Source organism: Ciconia boyciana, chromosome 15 (assembly GCF_034638445.1).
Source record: "Ciconia boyciana chromosome 15, ASM3463844v1, whole genome shotgun sequence".
NCBI classification, from domain to species: domain Eukaryota; kingdom Metazoa; phylum Chordata; class Aves; order Ciconiiformes; family Ciconiidae; genus Ciconia; species Ciconia boyciana.
This window is the reverse complement of record NC_132948.1, coordinates 9773873-9797513: the sequence shown is the minus strand read 5'-3', so window position 1 is coordinate 9797513 and position 23641 is coordinate 9773873. Positions and strand designations below refer to the sequence as shown.

The window sequence follows — 23641 nt, the reverse complement described above, 5'->3', positions numbered from 1 at the left end:
CTAGAGGACGAAGCGGGGAAAAAAATCCCATGTCCTGAGACTTGGACTTGATAGAAATTTCTTAAGTATTTACAGAGAACAAAAAGTCCAATTAAAGTGGCTGGCTGGGCAGGCAGCAGCAGCACACTCTGCTTAGCTAATGGGGGGTTCGGTGATTTGGAACGTGTCCCAGTTGGGCTCCTTGGGTTGGCATAAGTGAGCTACTTACATTGGCAGTGGATCCAAGAACTTGGGTTGATCTGGCAGCACAAAAGGGCCTGTTCTTGTGCTGGAGAGGCGACGCATTACCTTGTGCTTTGCTATAAAGGCCATTAAGATGCCAGCTCTTTCCCGGAACTATTTAAAAATTCCCTGAATTTTTGTTGTTCCTGCTTTTTTTCTTAACGTTTAGTGTATAGTATACCGTGTTATTCCTTGACGTGCAGTATGGTTTGATGAGTTGAAGCTGGTAACTTGGCTTCATCCTTTTGGAATACTAAGTAGTTTTCCAGGAAACTTAAGCGTGATGACATCAGCAGAGCAAGAACAGCAATCTGTGGATATGCATCTTCCTTAGACTGGTCTGTGTAAGCTGCCGTCCATATGGTTCTTGAGATAAATGTTTGTCTGTCAGGAAGCCAGTGAAAAGCTGCAATCTGTGACCAAAGAGCTTTTTTGCCTTTTAAAACTTGATGGGGTGCTAGTTAGCCAGCGATGGAATGGGAAGATGGTGTAACCTCAGTTTCTGGTTTTCCTGCCGAGATCCATAGTGAAAGTGAGATGGAGGCAATGTTTGTATGGATTGAATTGTCCCTGTCGATCTGGTAGTCCTACATGGCCTGGAATGCCGGTATCTGTTTAACTAATGAGGGGAAAGTTTGGTATTACTCTGAAAAAAACAATAATTCTTGTATTAGCCTACGTTCTAGCTGGCCTGGGTAACTACTGGATCCTGGCGCTGCTGCTGGCTGTTAGAAGAGGAGGAGCAGGGTATGGAGACAGGCTTTAACATTTCCTCAGCTCACCAGGACAGCTTTTAACAGGTAGGAAAGGAGGTGGCTCCAGCTAACCTCTCAGTGTCTGTTCTGCAGAGGATAATGTCACACTGAAACTCCGCCAATTCGATAAGGCTGGAGGATTCTGTCAAGTGTTTGCTCCCCTTACGGAAAGACTGGGCTCAGAGAAGTTTTAAGGACCTTCCACCCAGTAACGCTCCAGCCCTGGAAATACTTGAGTTTTTGCAAAAGGGGTTTAACCCTTCCTGTGCTGTGCTTTGATTTCTGCTTTTGTTCCTGCCGCCTCTATTGCCCAAAAAGGGTGATTAGGAAACAGAGTGGTTTCATCTCCTTCTGTGCTATGATTTACCATCCGTGCCATGAGTTCAGAGGCTTTAGATGGTGGAAGGAGGAACATCCATCATCTGGCCTTAAATAGGTGTAGAGACATTTACAACTTGCTACAGGGATTCCTTGGGTAGGACACCGGGCTGCTGGGTGTGCAGCCATGGCATGAAGGGAAGCGTTGGCTATTGGAGGCAGGACTTGGCTGTTCTCCTCCCCTGCCCTGAGGGGAGGGGAAAGCCTACGGCCCGCTCCTAACTCCAGTCTAGTCCCAGTGCCAACCCAGTGAGGATTGCCTTTCCACTGGGCTGTTAGGGACAGGTAAAAGAGGAACCAAGTAGCTTGGTGGGACGCTGCCAGTGGGGCTTTCACCGAGATGGAAGTGTCTTGGAGAAGACTTCAAAGACCATTGCCTGCCGTGCAGCAGTGAGGGAAGCTCTTAATCCCATTAGGCTTTAAGATCAGAGTGTCAGCAGCTCCATTTTGTGAAAGATCGGATGTTGTTAGTCTTTCAAAGTACATCTGTCAGATAAAAGCCCTTCTGGTTTAGGCAGAGACTTCCCTTATGAGCACATGAAATGTGATGAGGCGTAGGGAAGAGCTAAACGCTGAGCTGGTCTCACCAGGGCAGCTCTGAGCAGAGACAGAAAAGCGACTTCAGGAGTTAGAGTGATTTCCAAGAAGAAGAGAGAAGTATCCTGGGAAATCTGTGTGCTCTAGAGTTAGCGTCAACTTGAGAAAGGCATTCAGGACTTCAATTTTAGGTGCTTGAATTTCACTTCAACACCATTATTAGCCCTGTCTTTCAACCTGGACTAAGGGAAGGAGCGCCTTGTTCCCCACTGTGGTAGGCAGCCACCAGCAGCAGTAGCCTTTCTCTGGTTTAGTTATGTGTGCTGATGTAGATCTGGTGCTGTGCAGCGTGCACATTCGTTCTTCAGGCTAGTTTTGGCATGTCACATACAGCTTTTTGCTGTTTTGTTGCGGAATCTGGTTGACGCAATGCTGGGACGTGAGTAGAAATGTCGGTGGTGCTGCTTGGGGAGGTTCTGTAACGTTGGGAGGCGGTGAACTTGTTAAAGCAGGTTCTGTGTGCTTTGGAAACTTGGCCTTGGTTTCTGACAGGCCACCTGTGGTTTGTGTGCCTTGTCTGATGGACTGGAGATTGAGTCAGTGCTATAGCGATTTCCTTCTGGTTTTCTTCTTGATCTATGAGAGGTTTGGGAGCTGTGAGCAAGAGCAGTGTGGGGTTTGGAAAGCAGCCCATCATGACTCTGTACTCTCTGGTTGGGGCTGAGGCTTCCAGCACCTGATGGCTGGTTTGTGAGCACGGGTGGGTGGCTGCGGCTTGGGTTCTTGTGCTATCAGTTCACTGAAGGTATAAAGCCCCTCAGTGGGATGTCCCGAGAAACTGACAGTGCCCACAAACCAGAGGCTTAGATTTTTATAATGGTACAGGATTTGGTACCCATAACTTATAGCCGGAGGTGAACTGTGTCCACAGCAAGGCAGCCACTGCATAACAGGACTGGAATTGCTGGTTGCAGCATGGTGAGATGATGAATATTTGGCAGGAATCCCTGGAAAGCTGAAGAGCTCAACCACGAATAGTTGTTGGCATGGCAGCCCCGAGTCAGCCTGGCTATGGACAGTGAGGTTGCTCTCCCAGGAAGGGAAAGCACACACATTTGATGAGTTAAGGGGTGGTGGGAGCTTTCCTGCCCATGGTTTGCCTGGTGCAGATCAGCCTCGTACCTGAACTGAGGGTCCACATTAGTGCTTAAGTCACGGCAAAGGGCAGTGACAGGAGAAACTTCTTTTAAGTTACGACTTCTGTCTGGGGTGTCCTGCCTCGCTGCATGCAGGGCAGCTGCAAGCGCAAGATCAAAATGCTCGGTGTTTTGCAATCATGGTGCGCTGGAGCAGCGTGACTTGGTTACAAAGGCATGAGCTGGGTGCAGCTTGATTGTTGTTAGCTGCTGATGTTATCTTACCGTGGCAGTAAAGCGGTGCTCTTTGCCTTCCTCTGTAGGAAAAATTGACTCTGCCACCTGCATAAATAGCAAGGGGTTTGTAGCAGCCTGGACTTAGCGGGTTTTGGGTGTTTGTTGTTGTTTCTGAACTTTATTTCAGTTAATTATGGTAGCCTCTCTGCCTCAAAGAGAGGCTGAAAGGACACACCAAGCAGCTCTTGGAAGCTCTTGGAGGCTGGCCACTGTTCAGAGTCACTCTCTGGGTCTGCAGGGACATGAACAGTCCCTTTGGGCCGAGTGATGTGTGAAGGGCAGCTCACACTGCAGGTGCTGAAAGCTCCCTGCCTCTCAGCTGCTTTCCTCAGGCTCCTGAACCTACATGTGTAAAGTCGGCCTAAAAGTCCTTTCCTTTGCCATGCCTGAAGAGCCAAACTGGTAAATTTTACCTCTTCTCTTAAAGTTGGTGATGTCAGCAAAATCCGGTGTCTGGCTTATGTGCGGGTTGGCACTGCCCCAAAAGCACCCGTTCAAATGGAAGGGTCTAGGTGGTCCCATCACACTGCATGTCCCCTGCCAGCAGCTCCAGGAGGGGGAGGAGGATGACTCTTATAGATTCAGTTATAAGGGGATAATCCTTATAGATTCAGTTCCCACTGTCTCTATTGACACAAATAACAGGGACCTGACCTGATTAGGCAAATAGCCTGAGCCTGCTCAACTGATGACCAAAGACTTCTCTGCACTTCCGCGTGGTTAAATTGTTGGGATTAAATATTTTAGAAGAACGCTTCAGCTGCTCAGAGCTCTACAGCCTGAGCAGAGGGTGGAGTGCTGGTCTTTCTTCTGCGGTCCCGTGACTTTTCCTTTGGCTTCTTCCTAGCTGAGGTTGCGAAGTGAATTTGCCATCTCCTCCCCCACAGGCTTTTCTCGTTTCTTGCCCACCCTCCTGGGGGTGGACGTGGGTTCTAATCATAGACAAATTCACCTCAGTGTAAAAACAGGGCTATTTTCTGCCCTCGGTATTTAGAGTTTGATGTAATAGAACGCCTAATAACTTGAGCTATGGGGAACTGTTTTCTTCCCTTGTGGCTGTCAGTGGGCTCATCCATGCAATGCATCAGAGCAGGGGTTTGCAGTGAGAGGAGGAGGAGGGGGAAGATGAAGCTGTTTATCTCAGCATCTCTTACCACATACTCCTGCACTCAAGTACCTAGCAACCCACTGAGCATCACGTTTTCTTCATATGGCTGTACTTCAAAGTGCCGCTTGCAGTTCATTTGGGTGTCTAGTTATGACTTAATCTTGCAGATCATAATTTTTAAAAAGGCTAAAAATAAGTGAAGAGTTTGGTCTCAGTTTGCTCACCAGTGAGGTGCTGTCTGAATGCAGAAATGCTGAAACCTTCCGTGGAATGTAACTCGCCATGACAGCAATGCAGACAGAGCACGAGCTGTTTACTGAACAATGACTTCATATCATCACTAAACTTTACATTTGGTACCAGTGCTGGTGACATGTATTTCTTTAAGTTGAAAAAAGGGGCAGCAGATCAGCAGGAGTGACTTTCACACAGCTGTGTTGGTACAACCCGTGAGGGTGTAGGTCTGAGAAACTGGACTTTAGCTGCCTGCTGTTGAGAAAGAAGTGAGCCTCCTTTTCCTCTCTTTCCTTGCTTCCTGATTAAAGCAAGGCTAGAGGTTATGACAAGGGGAGAGGTGCTAATGGGGCAGTTTCTTCACTGTGTTCTGGACAAACGACTTCAGCCATTTAGCTCAGGTGTCCGTGTAAAGCCTTAACGGGATGCCTGCCCCTGCCTTCGGGTGTACTGTCCACAGGGCACCAGCTTGGAAGGGTTGCTGGTGACAGTGCTGTTGGCGTGTGCTGAAGACGGGCTATAAATAAGGCGGCGGGAAGAGCTGCAGTTGTAGATAACAGCTGAGTGCTGAACTCGGTTCTGACAGCCTCAGCCCAGAGGTTAGGAGCAGAGCTCAGCTTGCTTAGAACACTACCATAGTAGGAAGCAGGCATGAGCAGTTCAGCCCTATGTATTAATGCATCCTCCACCATCTTATAGTTCAGCTGAACAGTGGAATTCAACCCTAGTATTTTTAAACTTCACGCTGCCGTGTTTGAAGGGTCTCAGACATGTCACCTCATTTGGATAACACTGTTTGCTAGCAGCGTGCTGGTATCACGAGCTGGAGGTTAAGAGGCATTACACTTAATTTAAAACACATTACTGAAGTTTGCTGAAGTTGCATATTTAGAGAGGCTCCCCCTTCTCTTATTCCAAACAAAATTTCGTTTGTGGGCTCTGGAGCAGAGCATTACAGGACACTTGGAAAATCCAGCTTTTACCCTTGAAGTGCTTTCATCTTGCCTAATGCTTAACACAGACTCCTGCACCGAGAGCTTGTGGCAGAACAGCCCGTGTTTTGGGGAATGGACTAAGCCATAACTGAGAGAAGCACTTGTGGTGCACGCTTTGTAGCAATGACATTTGGTTTATCTTCCTTCGGCCTGTGGAAAGGGGAAGAGACTAGCAGCTACTTCAGGTTGGGGCAATTTAGAAAACAGAAAAGGACAAAAAATAAAGATGTAGTTGGGAAAGAAATGTTTATTTTAAGTTTCTCAGAGGGATTTTACAAACAATGGAGCATTTTAAAAAAATTGAGTGATCAAAGTACTTGACAGTGTCCCTTAAACACACACACAAGCCCCTGGACAGAGGAAATCACACCAGCGAGGAGGTCAATACTGCTGGAAGAGCAGCTGGCATCTGCATAGTTCTAGGAGGAAAGATTGCAATGGTGTTGGTGCTAGTAAGTGTCATCCTGGCATGAATATGAGAGAGCACTGAAGTATGTACACATGTACCTGCAGAAAACAAAGTGCATAAAATAACACGCAAAGTACGTATTGTAGAATAAATTTATTTACCTGATACAAATGAAACTAGGTGTGATGCTTCTTACTGCCGGCATGTAAATAGACAACTGATCTTATTTACAACTTCTAAAGGTCATACATGCAGTTGTGGTAACTGGCAAAGTCAGTTGTTGCTTTTTATCTAAATGCATCACAATATTTTGTATTGCACCAACATCTGTCTTACTGCCTTAGATTTAAATAAGTTACATTACAGTGCAAAATAGGTTGATTTGCACACATGATAAAAAATCCAAAGTTATGAACTGGAGGCTTACGGTTCAACATTCATCTGTAGTCTTTTCAATGAATTTTATAAATAGGGTAGCATTGTACATAAGCTGTTATAGAGTAGTATGTTTGGATGATACAATACAGAGAAAGATTTGTCTACAACCGAAGGCATGCATTATTTTGATATTGTACATTGTATAAACTGACATTTTACATACAGAAATATGGAAAATTGGCTGACAGCTCCGCGACTCTTGTTCAAGGATAAACAAACTCTTCTCCATGCAGCACAGAAACCAAACTTTTCTGGAGAGAGTTTCCAATTCGGTAAGCTATATTGCACATTTGTACATCTGTATAATGAAGTCCTAATGGTACCACACATTTCTTCCACAGAGAACACAATGAGTTTTGTTTTAGGGGAAGCAAAGAATCTTTACACATGATACATGCAGAAGTTTTGGTAGATGTGTTGCTAAAAACACATGCACGCAACAAAACAACCTTACATTTCTGCAAAATTGTTTAGGAAGCGATTACTCCAGTATTGCTGAAAAGGAAAGAAAGAAAAGGCATCAGTTAATGAAAGGATGAATGCTAAGTATCATTACACAAGCAAGACTAAGATCAACAGTGAAGAAGAAAGTGAAGTTTGATAACTGGCTGCTCTCTCATTGAAGGGACACTCTCAGGTTACTTTGTTCTTAAAGCCTAGAACCCTTTGACTGTGGCTCAGCTCTTCTGAATGCTGCAGAGCCCCCTTTATCATCAGCAAAGCCTGCACTTCCTACAGCAGACTGCAGTGAAAAAGAATTAAGACATGTTTAGATAGCTTTTGCCTTTCTCTGCCTGACTAGTGGCAATAGACGAGTCTCAGTTATTTGTAATTTTTACTTTCAAGTTCTATACTACACCGCTTGAGCTCAAGTTTTTAAGAACTTTAAGGGTGTTTTCCTAATCAAGGCATTATATTGCAAGTTTGGCCCCAAAGTGACCTAACAATGTCCCTTTTCCAAGTTATGCAGCTTATTCTGGGAAGCAGTAAGAAAGCTTTGAAGAAGTCATTAAACTACACAGATTAATGCGTAGGCAAAGGGTAGAGTACAACGTAATAAAGCTACTACTGTACTTTACCCCTAAAACACCACGTAAGGTTAGCCTTGCGTCTAGGAGAGAAGAACAGTGTACTCTGATTCCCTAGAACTTGATGGTGGCTCTTCAAAACACTGCTTCAACACTATGAAATTTAGGCTCTCCTGCTAAGATTTGAAAATGCATATTAATGTAATTAAGGATGTAATTAGCAGAGATTAGGGAAACAGTTAATGGTTAGAAGTGCAAAGAAGTAAACAAGACAGGTGCAAGAGACAGACAACTTTGTATCGGTTTTACCTCCCTTCATCTCAGCAAGTTCAACCATCTTTAAGCTGTTTACCATGTATATTCTGTGCATCAGCTGTGTTCTTGGAACTGTGACAGAGGACTGCTGTACTGCATTTTATCATCAGATTAAAAACTCATTTTCTTACCATTAGCCTTCTCCAGAACAGTCTCCCTACAAACATAAGCCTCATAGCATTTTGACAGACTGGTGTATATTTTTCTGCACCCTGTTTCACACTTATTTGCAGTAATACTTTAGGAAACCAAGTATGAACTATTTTTATTGCTTGGATGCCAGCAAAAAGGAGCAGCTCGTTGTGTAGCTCACAAACAGTACTTTGAATCACTCACATCTGAAAGCAGAGGGCCCAAGGCACTACGAAGATAAAAGCCCCTGTCTAAATATTTGACGTATGACTGCAGCTGTCTGACCATTTTCTTTGCTCCGATTTGGACCAGGCTACAGAACACTGAATTTGGGAGGAGCTGCTCTCATACCAAACCCCACTGGTTTCCCAGCATAAGCTGCTATCTTTCCAGGTGTTCCTAGCATAAGGTAGCATCAATCACATGATTGATACGAGTCTTACACACCTCTCTCACACTAAAATGTAAGTAGCAATATGCAAGGACACTAAGGAATCCAGAAAACAGCAGAGATGAAAAAGCTCAGTGAGATGAGAGCAAAAGGAAACAAAAAGTATAAAGTTATTTTCTAAAAATGGGGTGGTAGATAAAGCCTGGGTAACTTTTGAGTTATTTCTGCTTAAATAAGTGCTTCCTTTTATATATTCACAGGGCTAACACATTAAAATAGGAGTTACCTACTTCTATCCCGAGATGACCCTAATACAGTGAGGAGGCTGGAGAGGAAATACATAGGGAACAAAGAAATGAAGTGAGAGTTTCAACTTTGAGATGTTGGCAAGTCAGTCTATTCTAAATTGAAAAGTTCTCCCTTCTTGGCTTCTCCAGATGAAAGGACTGATAGCTAAAGAATGACAGGATCTACACAATTAAGGATAAGCATTTTAGTTAACACGTTTTCTTGCAGCACGTTACTAACCTTGCACTGTATTTCTATAGTTTCTGTAATTGAAAAGCCAAGCCATCAGCTGCCTTATGCTATTCTAATGCCAGAAGCACACTCCCTCAGCCTGCTCAACGGAGAAGGGTTAAGACCAGATCCACAGCACTCCACCTCCAAGATCACAAGGAAGCTTGCAGCAGACAGGGACTTCAGGGCAGGGGCGCTTCACTGCCTGGGAGGAAGCTCATGGTAGGTCTTAACATTTGGCCAGTCCAGACCACACAAGGCTGGTATTTACCATGTAGTGGCAACACTTGGGAAACAGAAGTACTGAAAGCATAGCAACAGCTGCCATTGAAGCCAAGATAAGTGCTGATCTTAGGGAACCCTATGCTCCATTTCTACAGGAAAATTTGGACAGCAAGACTGGGAGAAATAAAAGAAAACCAGGGTAGATTAAAATTGCTTGGGCTCTTTAGGAGCACCTTATAAAAATCTGACTGTTCCCATAACTGCAGGAGCCTGTAGAGATGAATGCCACTCTATTCACCCACTGGTCATCCAGCTTTCAAAGGTAAACTCTAAGGAACACAGGGCCCTAATGCAAGTGCTCTCGAGATGTGCAATGTGAGTGAGCACTCAGATGTCAGGGTGGAAATCCATGACACAAGGAGTAAGAGTCATCTTCAACACAGAGATCCAAAGAAGTTGTTGAAGACTGAATTCTACTTATCAACAGTAATTTTCCCCTTCAGGTTCTTAGAGACAGGGAAAAAGGGGGTATTATAGCAGGATTATTTGGCATAATAGACAGGAATAGGATTGTACAAGAAGCAGAACCAGTTCATGGTGACGGGTCAGATACGTGCCTTTAAAAGAGCCCACCAACATGGTGCTCTGGAGGTTCACACAGAACCAGGGTTCAAAGATTCAGTGGTGTTCCCGCCCTGGAAAATGCTTGTCAACAATGCTGGGAGCACATAGAACTAACTTGCTAGTATTTGTTTCCAACAAATAACATGCTTGTACATAATTTTGATCTCAAGGAATCCTAAATCACATGACCTATTATGTTTCTGTTTCAAGAAACAGGGACAAGTCTCATATGGCTCATTTATTATTGATAACAGCAAATAGCCAGTGCTGGCCATTGGTTTTGTGGTATGCAAAACCTCAGTTTGGCCAAGACAGGTTCTTCCACACTGAAGAGGACATTAAACAGGATTTAAATGCTAACAGTTCAGCAACACACCTACTACATGATCAGGTCCAGCTCCTCTGAGTCACTTCAGCATCAACTTAAAACAAGTCAAAGTCTATATAAACAGCAAGTACTCACAATGCAGTGGAATTTCAGATAGGGTCTGTGTATTTTGACGTTAGCATCTATATTTGAAAGCTTGAAACCTAGAGAATTATCTGTGCTCACTGGATTCCAGCTGGCACTGACAGAACATAGCTTTTAACTATCATTTTCCTCTATGAGGCATCAGAAAGCTGTTTGAATTTGGCTACTAAAGCAGACTGAGCCAGCAGAAGATAACACTATGCCTACAAAGACATAGTGACCCCAGTACAATTTTCAAAGACTATCCTGTTAAGCTGAGACTGTTCTTTTGTCTTTTCATATGACCACTGTACAAAGTGTTTCCACTTACTGGAAGCAAGAAGCTGTTTTTGCAAAGAGGAGCGCCTGCACTTTGAGCACTGCAGATACCAGAGATTAGGGAAGGGTGGTCAGCTCAGAGGGGCATCCCCTATTTCAGAGCCGGAAAAAGCTTTGGAGTAAACCAGCACCTGACCACAAGTACCAGAGTGTTTTGGACACTAAACATTCATGTGAACAGCTGTCACTGTCTTAAGTTACAGATTTGTCCAATTTTATCTCAAACTTAAGACCAAAAGCTGTTAAGATCTTGGGGCACTACAACTCCTGGTGCTATAAAACAAGACCTAAAATACACTAAACCAAAAGCAAGAGCTTTGCCTTTGCAATCAGTAATTTGAGCTTCAGACCACAAAACAAAGAGTCTAAAGTGGTGATAATAATGTAGCACAGCAGAGTTTGACAAAACACAGCATGGGAATGAAGGAAATTACTATTTATTCTTCAACATGTATACAGCATATGCTATTTTACAGCAAGTCACCACTGGCATGGTGAAATGGAAGAGAAATACTCACTTTAGTCGATGAAAGTTGGAAGGCATTGGAGAAAAACACCACAGTTAGGACTGTTAATGACTTACACATTGTTGATACAGGACTGAATCTGAAAACATGCTTTAACATTTACTGTAATAATGAAGGTGGTTAGTGCCACATTAAAATAAAAATAGTTCTATACAATATGTTCAATTTGGTCATGTGCTATTTACAGATTTTACAAAACACACACACAAACTTGTTACTTCAAGTCAGGCTAACAACAGGCCAGCAGAGTAACTCCATGTATACAACTGATCATTAGTGCCCTAAGTGCAGGAAATCCAATTTCTAGCTATGCAGTGCAAGTTGTTTTTCCAGGTCTCATTACAAATTTTGATCAGGGGCAGGGGCGGGGGAGGGAAGAAAGGATCTGACACATGTAAATAAGGTATTAAAACCCAACTTAAACCCTCTTTTGGAATTAAAACAGACTGTGTATTTTAAAAAAAGGCTTGCTTTAGATTTAAGTAGACAGAAGTAGCCCTCCCTATCCGTGCATAATGGGCAACACTGGCAAAATAAGGTCTGTTACAATAAAATACAATAGACGCTTAAATAAATAATCTTAAAAAAACAACCCTATGTGTGTTCAGAGTATGGAAGAACCCCAGCAGGCTGCACCTGGAATGATATTTTCTGCACGAGCACGATTAGGCATACCTCATACAGAAACTGGTGTAAACACGGACAGTCAAGAACTGAGAGTGAGGGAACGGGAAGAGGGGAAACAGAGAAGAAATCCTGACCGAGGTAGCAGTACTCTCTACCCAGTGCAGAAAGTTCTGCTTACGAATAAAACCTGACTTTATGACAAATTAAGTTTGGATGATCATGCAGAAGACAAACAGTTACATGCTTTTTTAGTTTTAGACGAAACACATTCATTCCCTAAAATCTGCTGCCAATTTAGTCTGATAGTGTCCGCTGGCTCAAAAAAAAATTTATTTTTTTTTACATGATGAATAGACTATCGAACAGAACACTGTACATGCTTTTCATCTACAAAAAAATATTTGCATAAAATAGTGTTAGTTCTCTGTACATGTCAATGGACACTTTTAACTGTGTATAAAAGAGGAATATATTGCCCCCACTGAAGTCAGAAAAAGCAAAAAACCAAAATCTAGATTATGAAACCTCCATCACCGGCAAATATGTTCATGTGAAAATTCAGCAGAAATAGACAGTTGCTCTAAACAATAAAAAAATTAAGTTAAACTTTTTCCTTGAATGTAAAACTTGTCACCATGTCAGTCAAGACCAGAACATATCACTAAAGTTAGTGTCTGTGCTGTAAAGCCAGATAACCAAGGGCATAGTAATGAACACAAACGGCCAGGAAACTCCTTCGGTGCATGCTGACAAAGAACATGGTTTGGTGGCAGGCCGCACACTATCTTTACCAGGTTCCAGGTAGTTACGGGCCACATATTTAAGTGTTTCATCCAGCAGAATGACAGGTAGTGAGATTTTCAATACCATCAGCCATTGCGTCACATTCAGAGGTGTGATCTGGAAGATAATCTGAAAGAAAAGCCAAGCATTACATCTTTTCTTCCCCTCCATCCCTTGCCTTAAGCTCCAGACAAGTTTTTGCTCTATCTCCAAGTTCAGGGATGGGTGTAAGATACATGCACTTACTGGCAGCGGTTCCACATAAAGGATAAGGAAGTGGAGTGACATGGACAAGCAAATAGCGCCCACCAGCCAGATATTTTCCCATGGGGGCATCCTCATCAAGGACTGATTTTCTGACAGACTGCAATAGAAACATGGTACATACGTGTATGTAAGATACCAATAGGAAATTCAGTAAGTCAGAAAACTAGCTGGAAAGAAAACAGCATGGCAAGTCACAAATTATCCCGGTCATGAAGGAAAGGAAGACACCAAGATACAGTTTATATGTGTTGCAACTTTAAACAACTTTGGAAGTCTGCTTAGCAAAGCAGTCACAGTTTAGCTGCACATTTATTTTTGAAAGCTTTTGTGTGTTCTGCTCATTCCTGATCTAGTCTACCTTTTTTGCTAAGACCCCAACATCCTCTCCGTGGGAGGGGTAAGGGAAAGATGGGCATAACAGCATAAGACTGAATCCTCTCCAGTCTACTATATGGCTGGGACCTAGTGCACCTACTTCTTCTGAAGTTCACTTAACAACTGGATATACAGAGGGTCAAGTACTTACACCTTCTTAATGCTTGCTTGTTAATTCTGCTCTGCAGATTCAATCTGCATTTAGGCTATGCTGCAGAAGAGGCTGAGATCCAGAACATCATATATAGAGCAGTATCTTACTATGTAGGACTACCGCAGTACACTTGTATTTAAAGTTTATTTGTTTTTAAATTAACTGACCTCTAAGCTATTTGAAGAAAAATACCCTTGACATTGTGCTATTTAGTGGTTTCCATTTATAATCTAATATTAATTGGCTGAACCCACACTCCCTTAGGGCAGGAAAAACTATTTTCCGTATCTTCAGTATTCTTATTTTAGTTCTCCTTGATATCACTTTATACCAACATAGGAGAGATAATCTGATTGATTAAGCTTAGATTAGAAATAATGGAAAACATTTCAGTTGCTCATGCTTAGTAAAATACCAGAGTGAATTGGCAGACTTAAAAATATACCTTATGATAAGAGATCTCAAGTGTTATCTAAGAGAGTCATTTTGTTTGCACTACCAGGATTCAGAAAGGAAGTATGACTCATTCTCCATCTTAGTGTCCATACACTAAGAATCAAATTGCACAAAAGGTAGGATTTTGGATAAGCTATGCAGAAACTTGCTTTCCTATTTGGACATACTAACCTGTTGAGAGCATTGCACATCTCTATGGTGACAAGTACAGAAAGAGCCATTGTCATTGGATATGGAGACTCAAAAACCACACAGTCAACACCAGAGAAGTCTGGATTGTCCTCTTTGCACTGCAGAAAATGGCTCTGGAACAGAACAATGTGAACTCACTTCCACAGCTTGTTAACTTTTAAAGTGTAAAATAGGCAATTATGAAATAAGCAGCGAGTATTATGAAAACAAAACTTTCTAATATGACTCCTATAAGCACTGGTTTTAAACTTTTGCCAGCTTTACGAAAATCCCCATTAATCTTTTACTTACAAGATGGCAATTAGTCCTTCAAATTGCTTAGAAGCTCAGGTATCCCACCTTTGAGCTTTAGTATTACGACTTATTAATCATGATCCAGTTTTACAGTAACAAGTCTGAAAACATCTCGTCATATGAATTTCTGTAACCTACTGTTTCTCTACAGTCATTTCAAGTAACAAGTATGAAAGAAGCATGTATCTCCCCTCTCCCCCCCAAGATATTAAACTGAGCAAATACCAGCTGATAAAAGGTAACTCTTGGACCACCATCAGCAGCGATAAACCACCAAGCAGCAGCACCCACTGTGGCAGCACCAACATAACCTTAAAGAAAACAAAGTGCTTTTTTCAGTGTTGTGAACTGTATGCGAGAGATCTCACTTGCCACACTTGAACTTCTACCTCAAGACCTCCAGTACTGTAAAAAAATAGACTGTAATTCATCTATCTCCTGTGCAGGAAATCTGCTCCACCAGTTAGCAGCTTAACCATTAAACACTCTACTAATATCTGCTTATGGAAGCTGACAGCTAGGACTTAAGGCAAACAAGGATATCACTTGGAGTAATAAACCTGCAATTTTTCTTTTTCCCTCTCAGAACCCAATGTGTCCGTACTTACATTAACTAATACTGAGGTTTACTTAAAGATCTATGAAGTCAGGAAAATTAAGGTCACAACTTCTGGCATGAAGACAGTGTGCATTAAGTAACCCTGTAGATACTTTTTCTAGCTTTACAGTACTATAGCTATATTTAAGGTTTAAATCTACGTCCATTGATTTCACAAATTGGTATGATTTCACAAACTGATATTCCTTTATTTTCCCCCGATTATAGCCATGCCAGCAAACCTGTTGTGTTCTTCTACTTAAGCACAAAAATGGTAAGTTAGATACATGACAGTTGTCATTTTCAGATTTAGCAGTAGTTCTATGTACAGCCTCAACAGCTAATGCAGGTGCATATTCACTAATTGCTGGTCTTGGTTCTTCAATCCCAATCCCACAACATGCATCTTCCTAAGGCTGACCATTATTGCATGGACAAGCTAAAATCTGCTATCTCAATGCTTTGAGCTAAAAGCATTTCAGCCTGGAATGAGTCAAATGGGAAAAGGCAAATAGGTGACTGCTTGAGAACAGAGGCCAAACTTGGCCCTAAGTTCATCTATTCCTGAAGGGCTTCCCTCTTTATGAGGACTGTAACAGCATCCACTATCAGACAATTTTGAAGGTCTAATCCAGTATAGAAGTATATAAAATTTCTAATGGTTTCCTAGTTGTCAAAAATCAAAAGATTCTGATGAAGTGGTGAATGTCATACTGATGTTATGCAACTAGGGCTTTTGGTGCCTCAGTTGCTACCAGTGACAAAAAAAAAAATCACAACTTTACTGTTCCAATCATGGCACTGCCTGCAAATGTGCAAGATAAAGTGTGAATCTCGAAACAAAAAGGAAGAATACCAGTTCCACAGAACATCTATTGCTAGCTTTCAAGATTTCAGCATACAAAGAGATTAGACAAACTACTTTCAAGTGGATCTCAAAAAAAATTTACCTGCCTAAGTTTACTTAAAAAAAATAAGCTATTACTACTTACATCCAATAGCTAGGTAACGGAAGAAGAGCCATCCACTGATCAGTGGCTCTTTAGGGTTGCGTGGTGGCTTATTCATGATATCAAGATCAGGAGGATTAAAGCCCAGAGCAGTAGCAGGGAGACCATCCGTCACAAGGTTTACCCATAACAGTTGGACAGGAATTAGAGCTTCAGGAAAACCCAGGGCAGCAGTCAAGAAGATACTGTAAAAACACCCCACCAGTTATAAGCTTATTCTTGTGCATGTAAATAAGTCCTTTTAATGCTTAAGCCTAAGCCTGTAGCATCACTTCTGTTCTCTCATACAGAATTAGCCATTTAATATCACAAGCTGAATATTCACATTCAGAAAACTAAAAATTTATCCATCCAATAGCAAACACTTCTAACTACTGGCATATAAGTTTTGAAGCATTATCCTCTTCTGGTAACTTCAGGAATTGAAGAGTTTCTGCTTTAGTCTTGTTTTTTCCCCACTCTATTTGTCTGTATAGGTAAATATATACATACATGCATAAAGGCTTGCAAGCCACTTTCTAAAAGACACTAAAACTTTTGCACACATAATAGCATTTTAACTCAAATGACTAAGCTTCATTTAGCTAGATTACTGCTAGTCCCTCCAAAAATTTAATGAGCATGTAGCTTTCATGGCTCCAAGCCTGTGTGAATAAATAGAACAGAAACAGGGGCTGCAGCAAGAGCCATATGAAGGACAGCTTTGAAGTTTACAAGAAACAAGGCAAGATAATTGCTGTGTTATATTCCACTCTGGGAGAAAGTATACTTTGATATAAGCAACTGTTAGGAGATCAATATTTACATTCTGTTACCAGAAATGCATTCTATGTTATTGGGTCACCATTTCTTCCAAAGACACAGAAGAGACGTTCGTCCGTAACTTGGGGTTAAACAAGCATCTAAGTTATATCTGTGGCTAAGTTATCCAAAATACCAGATCTTGTAATATTTGATTAAGGTTTTTATTTTCCTATTCTAGAGAATTATTCCAGTAATAGAAATAATTGTAAAGCATTTAGCCACCTACTGAGCTAGAATATTACATGCAATGCGATGTGAATCTTTTGTGGTATGCTAAAATTCTCCAGTAAAGACTAGGCTAAAAGTATGCAGACTTCTGCACAATCACAATGATCAATTACCTGGAGAACCTGTTTCTCTGGTTTTGGTGAGAAATAGTGGAAGTAAATAAATAACTAACAAAAGACTCCATCATCACTACTCTGGTTCAAAGAAAAAAAAACAACACACCCCCCCCCCCCCATTTTAAACATACCAAACAACTTCTCCAACGTTGGAGGAGATCAAGTAACGAATGAACTGTTTCATGTTGTTATAAATTGCACGTCCTTCTTCCACAGCAGCTACAATAGTTGAGAAATTATCATCTGCCAGAACCATTTCAGAAGCAGTTTTAGCCACTGCAGTACCAGAACCCATAGCAATTCCAATTTCTGCTTTCTTCAATGCAGGGGCATCATTGACACCATCACCAGTCTAAAACAAGAATTTAAAGTTTAAAAAAAAAAAAAGAAGAGGTGGGCACTTACACACAGGACTAGAAAGGAATTCTGCACTGGGTGTGGTTTTGGATCTTTAAAAAAATCACTTAAGTGCAGAACGTGGAAGAAGCTTTTTCCAGAATGAGGTATTAGTCTGACAAGGCATAATTTGGGTTTAAACACAGTGTATGCCTTTCAAACCAAGTAAAAGTTCAATTACTCACCATAGCTGTAATCTCATCAAAAGACTGAAGAAACTCAACAATTTTAGATTTGTGGGAAGGCTCTACACGAGCAAAGCAACGGGCATGGTGGCAAGCATCTCTCTGGGCAGCGAGTGAGAGTTCATCAAATTCACGACCAGTAAAGGCTTTTGTAGAAACATCTTCATCTTCCACAAAGATACCGATACGACGGCAAATAGCTACTGCTGTGCCTTTATTATCACCAGTAATCATAATAACTCTAATACCAGCTTGTTTGCACAACTTTATAGATGAAGCTACTTCAATTCTTGGGGGATCCAGCATACCCACACAGCCGACAAAGGTCAAGTTGGTCTGAAACAAGACAGCACCAAGTTTTAGTGCAAGATCCTGTAGACTTCTCATTTGACATTAGCAAAACAATAATTTTGCTTGCATGCTAAATATCTCTCAGTGTAGTGACATTTGTTTTTACTCCTTGTCCACAATATTCTGCAGTTCTACACTGAGCAATTGAGACAGAGGCCTATGTCATCCTGCCATTTGGTCAAAACCAGTGTATTATGCATGATATACTTGCTCTTATATCAGTTTTTTCTTTTTCCTGAAAGGGTTACTTCAGAGGGGCTATCTGTTTCACCATACAAAGTCTTCACAGCACTTTAGCTCTGACTCTGAATTCAGACAGCTGGAGAAGAACTGAAAAGTCACAAATCTAGACGCACATTAACAAGTAAGAGAAGGTAAATAAGAATTTAATGCTTTTGGAATCACAACACTACATGGTACCACCTACATGATGAGCATATGAGAGGACACAGTTAATTTCCAGAGCATGACCACACTCTGAAAAGGGATCCTACCTTTCCAAACATATCTTGCTTCAAATGCACCCGTTTTATTAGTTAAAATGTGCTCTAGTTGTCAGCCTTGCAAATTCGACCTGCAAGCAGTCAAGTCTCTTTTTCGTCAGTGCCAGGAGCACAGTGCACAAGCCACAAACTCTCGGATAACTGTTGTCATTTCCCCCCCCCCTCTAAATCCTAGATACAGATTTCATTGGAAAATTACAGAGTAGCTAAGATGATCATCATGTACAGAGCTTTTGCAGCTGACAATATGGAAAAAGGGAAGTGAACTTGACCCTCAGAGCACAAAATGGCAGGTGTATCTCATCACAAAATCCCCAAAGAGGTCTTGCAGTTGAGCAATATCAAACTGAAAACCATTAAAGCCATTAAAACCATTAAACCACAATGCAATTTTTGGAATTGTTTTCAGAGACTGACTCTGAAAACAGTTTAAGGTGTTATGATCCCGAGGACCTTATGTACATATATAAAATAATACAATTTGCACAGGTGGCTGTTTAACTGATTTTTTTTCTTATACTTTTATCCAAGCAGCAGCCTGTATACTAGCCACCAAGAATACACACAGTGTTTTTCTTTTAAACCCAAAATAAACTGGGGCAATGAAGTAGGAGTGACAGGTATCAAAAACCACAGAATACTCCAAGTTTTATCCCTTAAGTTTCTTCAAAGAGATATATAGTCTCTTCTTAAACTGAGCATTCCCTCCACACATGTGGCTAACTATTGTGTCTGACATCAAAAATAACCAGAAAGAGAAAATTCTCAGATGTAACTTCCTCAAGGAAGAATCAAACATAAGGAGTCACCATTCTCCAGTTTGGGAGAGGCAGAAGTGTTAAAAGGATATTTTACTAAACTTACCTCATAGTTAATGAAATTTGAGGAGTCCTCAAGATTCATTTCCTCTTTTCTGGGTGGATTGTCATGGGTCGCCAGAGCCAAGCAACGCAATGTGTCTCTACCCGTTCCCCATTCTCTAATGACAGACATTATTTTCTGCTTAATTCCTGAGGTTAACGGTATTTTAGCATTTCCAACACGGACATGTGTACATCTGTCAATTACACCTTCAGGAGCACCCTGCAGAGGCAAAAAAAAAAATTTAGCTTAATAAATCCCACTCCACTACAACATTTGCTCAAATTACAAAGTCCTTCCTTCATCTTCAAGCTGCAGTTGTGCCATAATTTTTAAGTATTGTGCTACCTTTGCAGTCATTCCATAACTACACTTTCTCAAGTGAGGAACTGACCTTAACAAACATCTTGCTCATGGATGTGCGGCTTGGTTTGTTTGGTGTACAATAGACAGACATAGACTTTCTGTCTCTTGAGAATTCCAGAGTGAATTCTTTTTTCATGAGTTGTTTTATCACCTTATAAAAAAACAATAGCATAAAAACACATTTAGATAATACATACCACAAAACTCACTCCCCAATGAATTCCAGATAAAACAGTACTGACCGAGTTGCAAGCATTTGCACGTTCAATTCTAGAAAGTCCTTTCAAGTCTGTATCGAATACATTCATCTTTTCAACCAGACAGGTAAGCGCCGTTTCTGTAGCTTCACCAACTTTTTCATATACTCCCTTAGCCTTTAGTTAACACAAAGCAAACAAAAACACCGGAGTTTACTTTAAACCTCACCTTGGAAACTACCAGAGACAAAAGTTCAAGTTTCACAATGGGGAAAAAAAAGCTTAACAAGACATACTATGGCTTATGAAACAAGCAAAACTGTTTTTAAAAAGCAACTTGGAAGAGTATAATTTGTAGGAAATTTCAAGCCTTTACTCTCAGGACCACCAGAGAAGGATGTCAGTACTTTATCATCAAGCATTTAAGTCATTACGAGATGTAGCAATCTTCAGGAGGCGAGGCAAAGCAAGAAAGAAGCAGCGCATTCTACACACCAAGAGATCTCCAAGTTCCAGATTACACTTGCTGCCTGGCTTTAGTTTTCTTAGTGTTCAACTAACAAGTCATTCCCAGAATTAATACTTAAGAGGACCTAAATACTCTCCTCCTTGACTAGAAGGAGATTTACCACTGAAAAGGTATTACACAGACAGATAAGAACAAACATTAATCCTCATTCTCACACTCTCCCCTGTTCTAGGATATGTACTTACTTCATTGTAATCCAAAGAGGAATCATTACATAGTGCACAGATCGTTGCAAGTTCCACAAGGCCATCATACTGGCTACATTTAATAAGTTTGTCATCTTTATGCCTTTCCAAAGGAAGAAAAGGGGGAGATTTAAGTTAGTTATTTAGTATTAGCATCTCACCTTTTTCCCTTCTTTAATCCCTTTACATTTCCATTTCCAATCCCTTTCCATTTAGTACAATGCTTATTAGTTATGAACTTGGAACTACAGAACCAGAAATTGTTGAGAAGAGCAGGTTTGATAAAGGTGAATTCTGAAGTTTAGATCAAACAGTCATGAACAGAATGACATGATTATCAATGAAATCACTACCTGAACTGCAAAACCTTATTTCTTTCAGTGACAGTCGTACAGCAACATAGAGAAGTAAAAGAGCTCAGTGAAGAGGCATATGAAAGCCGTATTAGAGTATGCGCAGGACTTAGAGGGGAATTCCAAGTAGGAGAGGGATATTGTTGGATACCTTAGGAGCTTAGCTTCCTTAGTCTTACTGCATATTCTGCAGATTTACTGCCATGCATGAAATGCATGCACTGGGCAAGCATAAAAGTAAATTTGGCTTCTATTAATTTCTTAAAAATCAATCTGTACTATATATGTGAACCTCCTAAACCAATGAAAAGCTAAGTCATTTCACAATACAAATTCCACTAGAAAAGAAATGTTCTTTTCTAGTAGTCATATACACTTAATGATTAATATCTGAAGTCCTTAGAAAGAGGGAAGGTACATTTTTCTGAAGTAATGCACATTTAGACATCACAAATATGCAGCAACTTCTTTGCTTTCACATTTGGAAATAGATAGAAAATGAATTAATTTTCTGGAACACTAGCATACTTCTAGAGTAAGCATAAAAGAACCAAGACAGTGTTCAATACTGTTACCGTCCCCCTTCCAAAGTTAGCAAGACATAACTCATATATAACATCTTTCATTAAAGCTCTCAAGGAGGAAGAAAAAGGTCTGGTGGTAGAAAGACATGGATCACTACTCCATAAGAATTCATAACATAGACTATGACATGTCCGATTATGTAAGCTTTTATTCAGTCTCTTGTAGTACTGCAAACAAATTACAATGTTGTATAACACAGCATATGAACAAAATGCATCTTAAAAACCACAAGTATGCTTCTGAAGTTTCATTTTGCATATAATTCTACAGCCATAAGCAGTGGCTTTAACCTCTCAACTCGTTAAAGTTCCCAGCAGCTCTCAGTTTGTCACCTCATCTATCACAGCTAATACTTCCTGTTTTCACCTGTTCTGAACTTGAAGAAAACGAGCACACTTGGATATCCATAACTTCTTATACCAGGCTTTTTTCCTGCCCCCCTTGCCTGTGTGTTCCCTATCAACAATTTCTGAAGAATGGCAAATGCACATGGAGTCTAAGTTGCTGGGGTCAGTTCTGGATAGATTTTTTTTGTAGGGTTTTTTTTTTTTCCCTTAAAGCTTCAGGCTTTTCGATTAGCTAAAGATGAACTCATATGAAGGTCAAATGCAATCTGCTAGCTTTTGCCACCATTCTTAATTGTTAGTTTTATGCTCTCAGTCTGCAAGTAAGCATGCACATTGCGTGTGCTGAGACTCTGTTTGACAATCTCCTAACATCCCCTGGGTATGACATTTTAGTTTTTCAGTAAGAAATATTTGTAATTTTATATTCTGAATGCATCTTAGGGGAAGTTATGTATCAAATACTTTAAGAGCATGTGAAAAATTACTGATTTTCAAAAACGCTTAATGGTTATGAAAGAGTAGTCTGCCTATACAGCTGTGGAAGACAACAGTATCTGAAGTTAAGTATAACAAAGAAACAGCTGTCCAGAATGGTTTGTATCTAGAGCGGGTCCTGCTTTAGGGCAGTGCAATGGACTAGACTGCCTCTTAAGGTCTCCAAACTTTACTTTCAGTGACAGTTTGCAATCCAAGGTGAAGTTGGTCACCTTACTTTAAAGTCACCAATTTTAAAAAAAGCTGCCCATAAATGCAGAAATAAGTCAGCCCGAAAGGTTTGAGAATTTAGCTATTTGTTTCCTTATGCTCCAATAACAGCCTTTCCGTGGTAATTTCCCTTTCACAGAATGTTCTTTCTGTATGTGAATGCAGTGCGATTAACATGCTTATTCACATTTCCCCCATTTCAGCAAGTAAAAATAGAACATTAACATACATTGATGACTGTCCTATTATACTCGACATCTGTCACCACACTATATTTTATTATTTTGTTTATCTAGAGCTCTTGCGAGACCAGCTAAAGCGTAATAGCTGGCTGCTTTACAAGATCTAGAATGTCACCTTGCCTAAGTAAATGTAGTCTCCTGAAATGAAAGCATAAGCTTTTGACAGCAATTAGCTTTGAAACAAAAGAGAATGGGGAATTAAGATTTCCAGCTGCTGAGAACACTATGGTCTTAACTGCTATGAAAATTAAACAGATTGGTGAAGACTGCATGCAGTCAGAGGCATGCACGTGAAACTCCACCAGGTTGAGATGTTTACAATAACTGAATCTCAATTCTAATTCATACGTAGTAGAATTATATTCTAAAGTAAAACTGAACTGGTAAGATTAAAAACACATGAAAGACTGGCCAAGTAAAAGGAGCTGTAACAATCCAGTAAGAGGTGGCTCTCCTTCTGGAAGCAGAACCCTAAAAATTCCTAGTGTTGTCAGGATGAACCACCTATCCTACTAGTAGACTTGGAACTGATAAAGTAAACCAAAATGTATCATTCCCTTCCTAAGGGAGCGGGTTTAACACCAGCTCAAATACCAAAGGCTGAGACAAACACACACATGTATTCAAGTACAGATGCACCAAGTTCAATAAACTACTGAGGGTAGGGGACAGGAATTTACAGTAAATTTAAGAATTAACTCCAACACATTAATAAGATGCTTTAGAAAAAATCTCCTACCTTCTCTGCGACAGGGGAATTGGAAACATTGAGTTCACAGATTAACAGAGGCTCACCTCTTCAGATTTATGCAGGTTTTTTAAAAATAAAAAAGTAAACCTCATTTTGAAGCATTGGGATAGCTAATATTAGT

General features: G+C 40.8%; 1 protein-coding gene across 1 annotated transcript in view; it reads right to left on the bottom strand.

Annotated features, from left to right (window-relative positions):
• Positions 1 to 6209: 6209 nt before the first annotated feature.
• ATP2A2 (ATPase sarcoplasmic/endoplasmic reticulum Ca2+ transporting 2) overlaps positions 6210 to 23641 on the bottom strand; it is a 49297-nt gene continuing 31865 nt past the window's right edge. Inside the window, exons 10-20 of the mRNA XM_072879983.1 lie at positions 20538 to 20640; positions 19869 to 20000; positions 19655 to 19777; positions 19264 to 19482; positions 17546 to 17881; positions 17096 to 17316; positions 15799 to 16001; positions 14434 to 14519; positions 13894 to 14027; positions 12717 to 12834; positions 6210 to 12599 (exon numbers count right to left, since the gene is read on the bottom strand). Of these exons, the coding sequence (XP_072736084.1) occupies positions 12330 to 12599; positions 12717 to 12834; positions 13894 to 14027; positions 14434 to 14519; positions 15799 to 16001; positions 17096 to 17316; positions 17546 to 17881; positions 19264 to 19482; positions 19655 to 19777; positions 19869 to 20000; positions 20538 to 20640 (1945 nt within the window). The 3' untranslated portion in view covers positions 6210 to 12329. The remainder of the gene's footprint in view (positions 12600 to 12716; positions 12835 to 13893; positions 14028 to 14433; positions 14520 to 15798; positions 16002 to 17095; positions 17317 to 17545; positions 17882 to 19263; positions 19483 to 19654; positions 19778 to 19868; positions 20001 to 20537; positions 20641 to 23641) is intronic.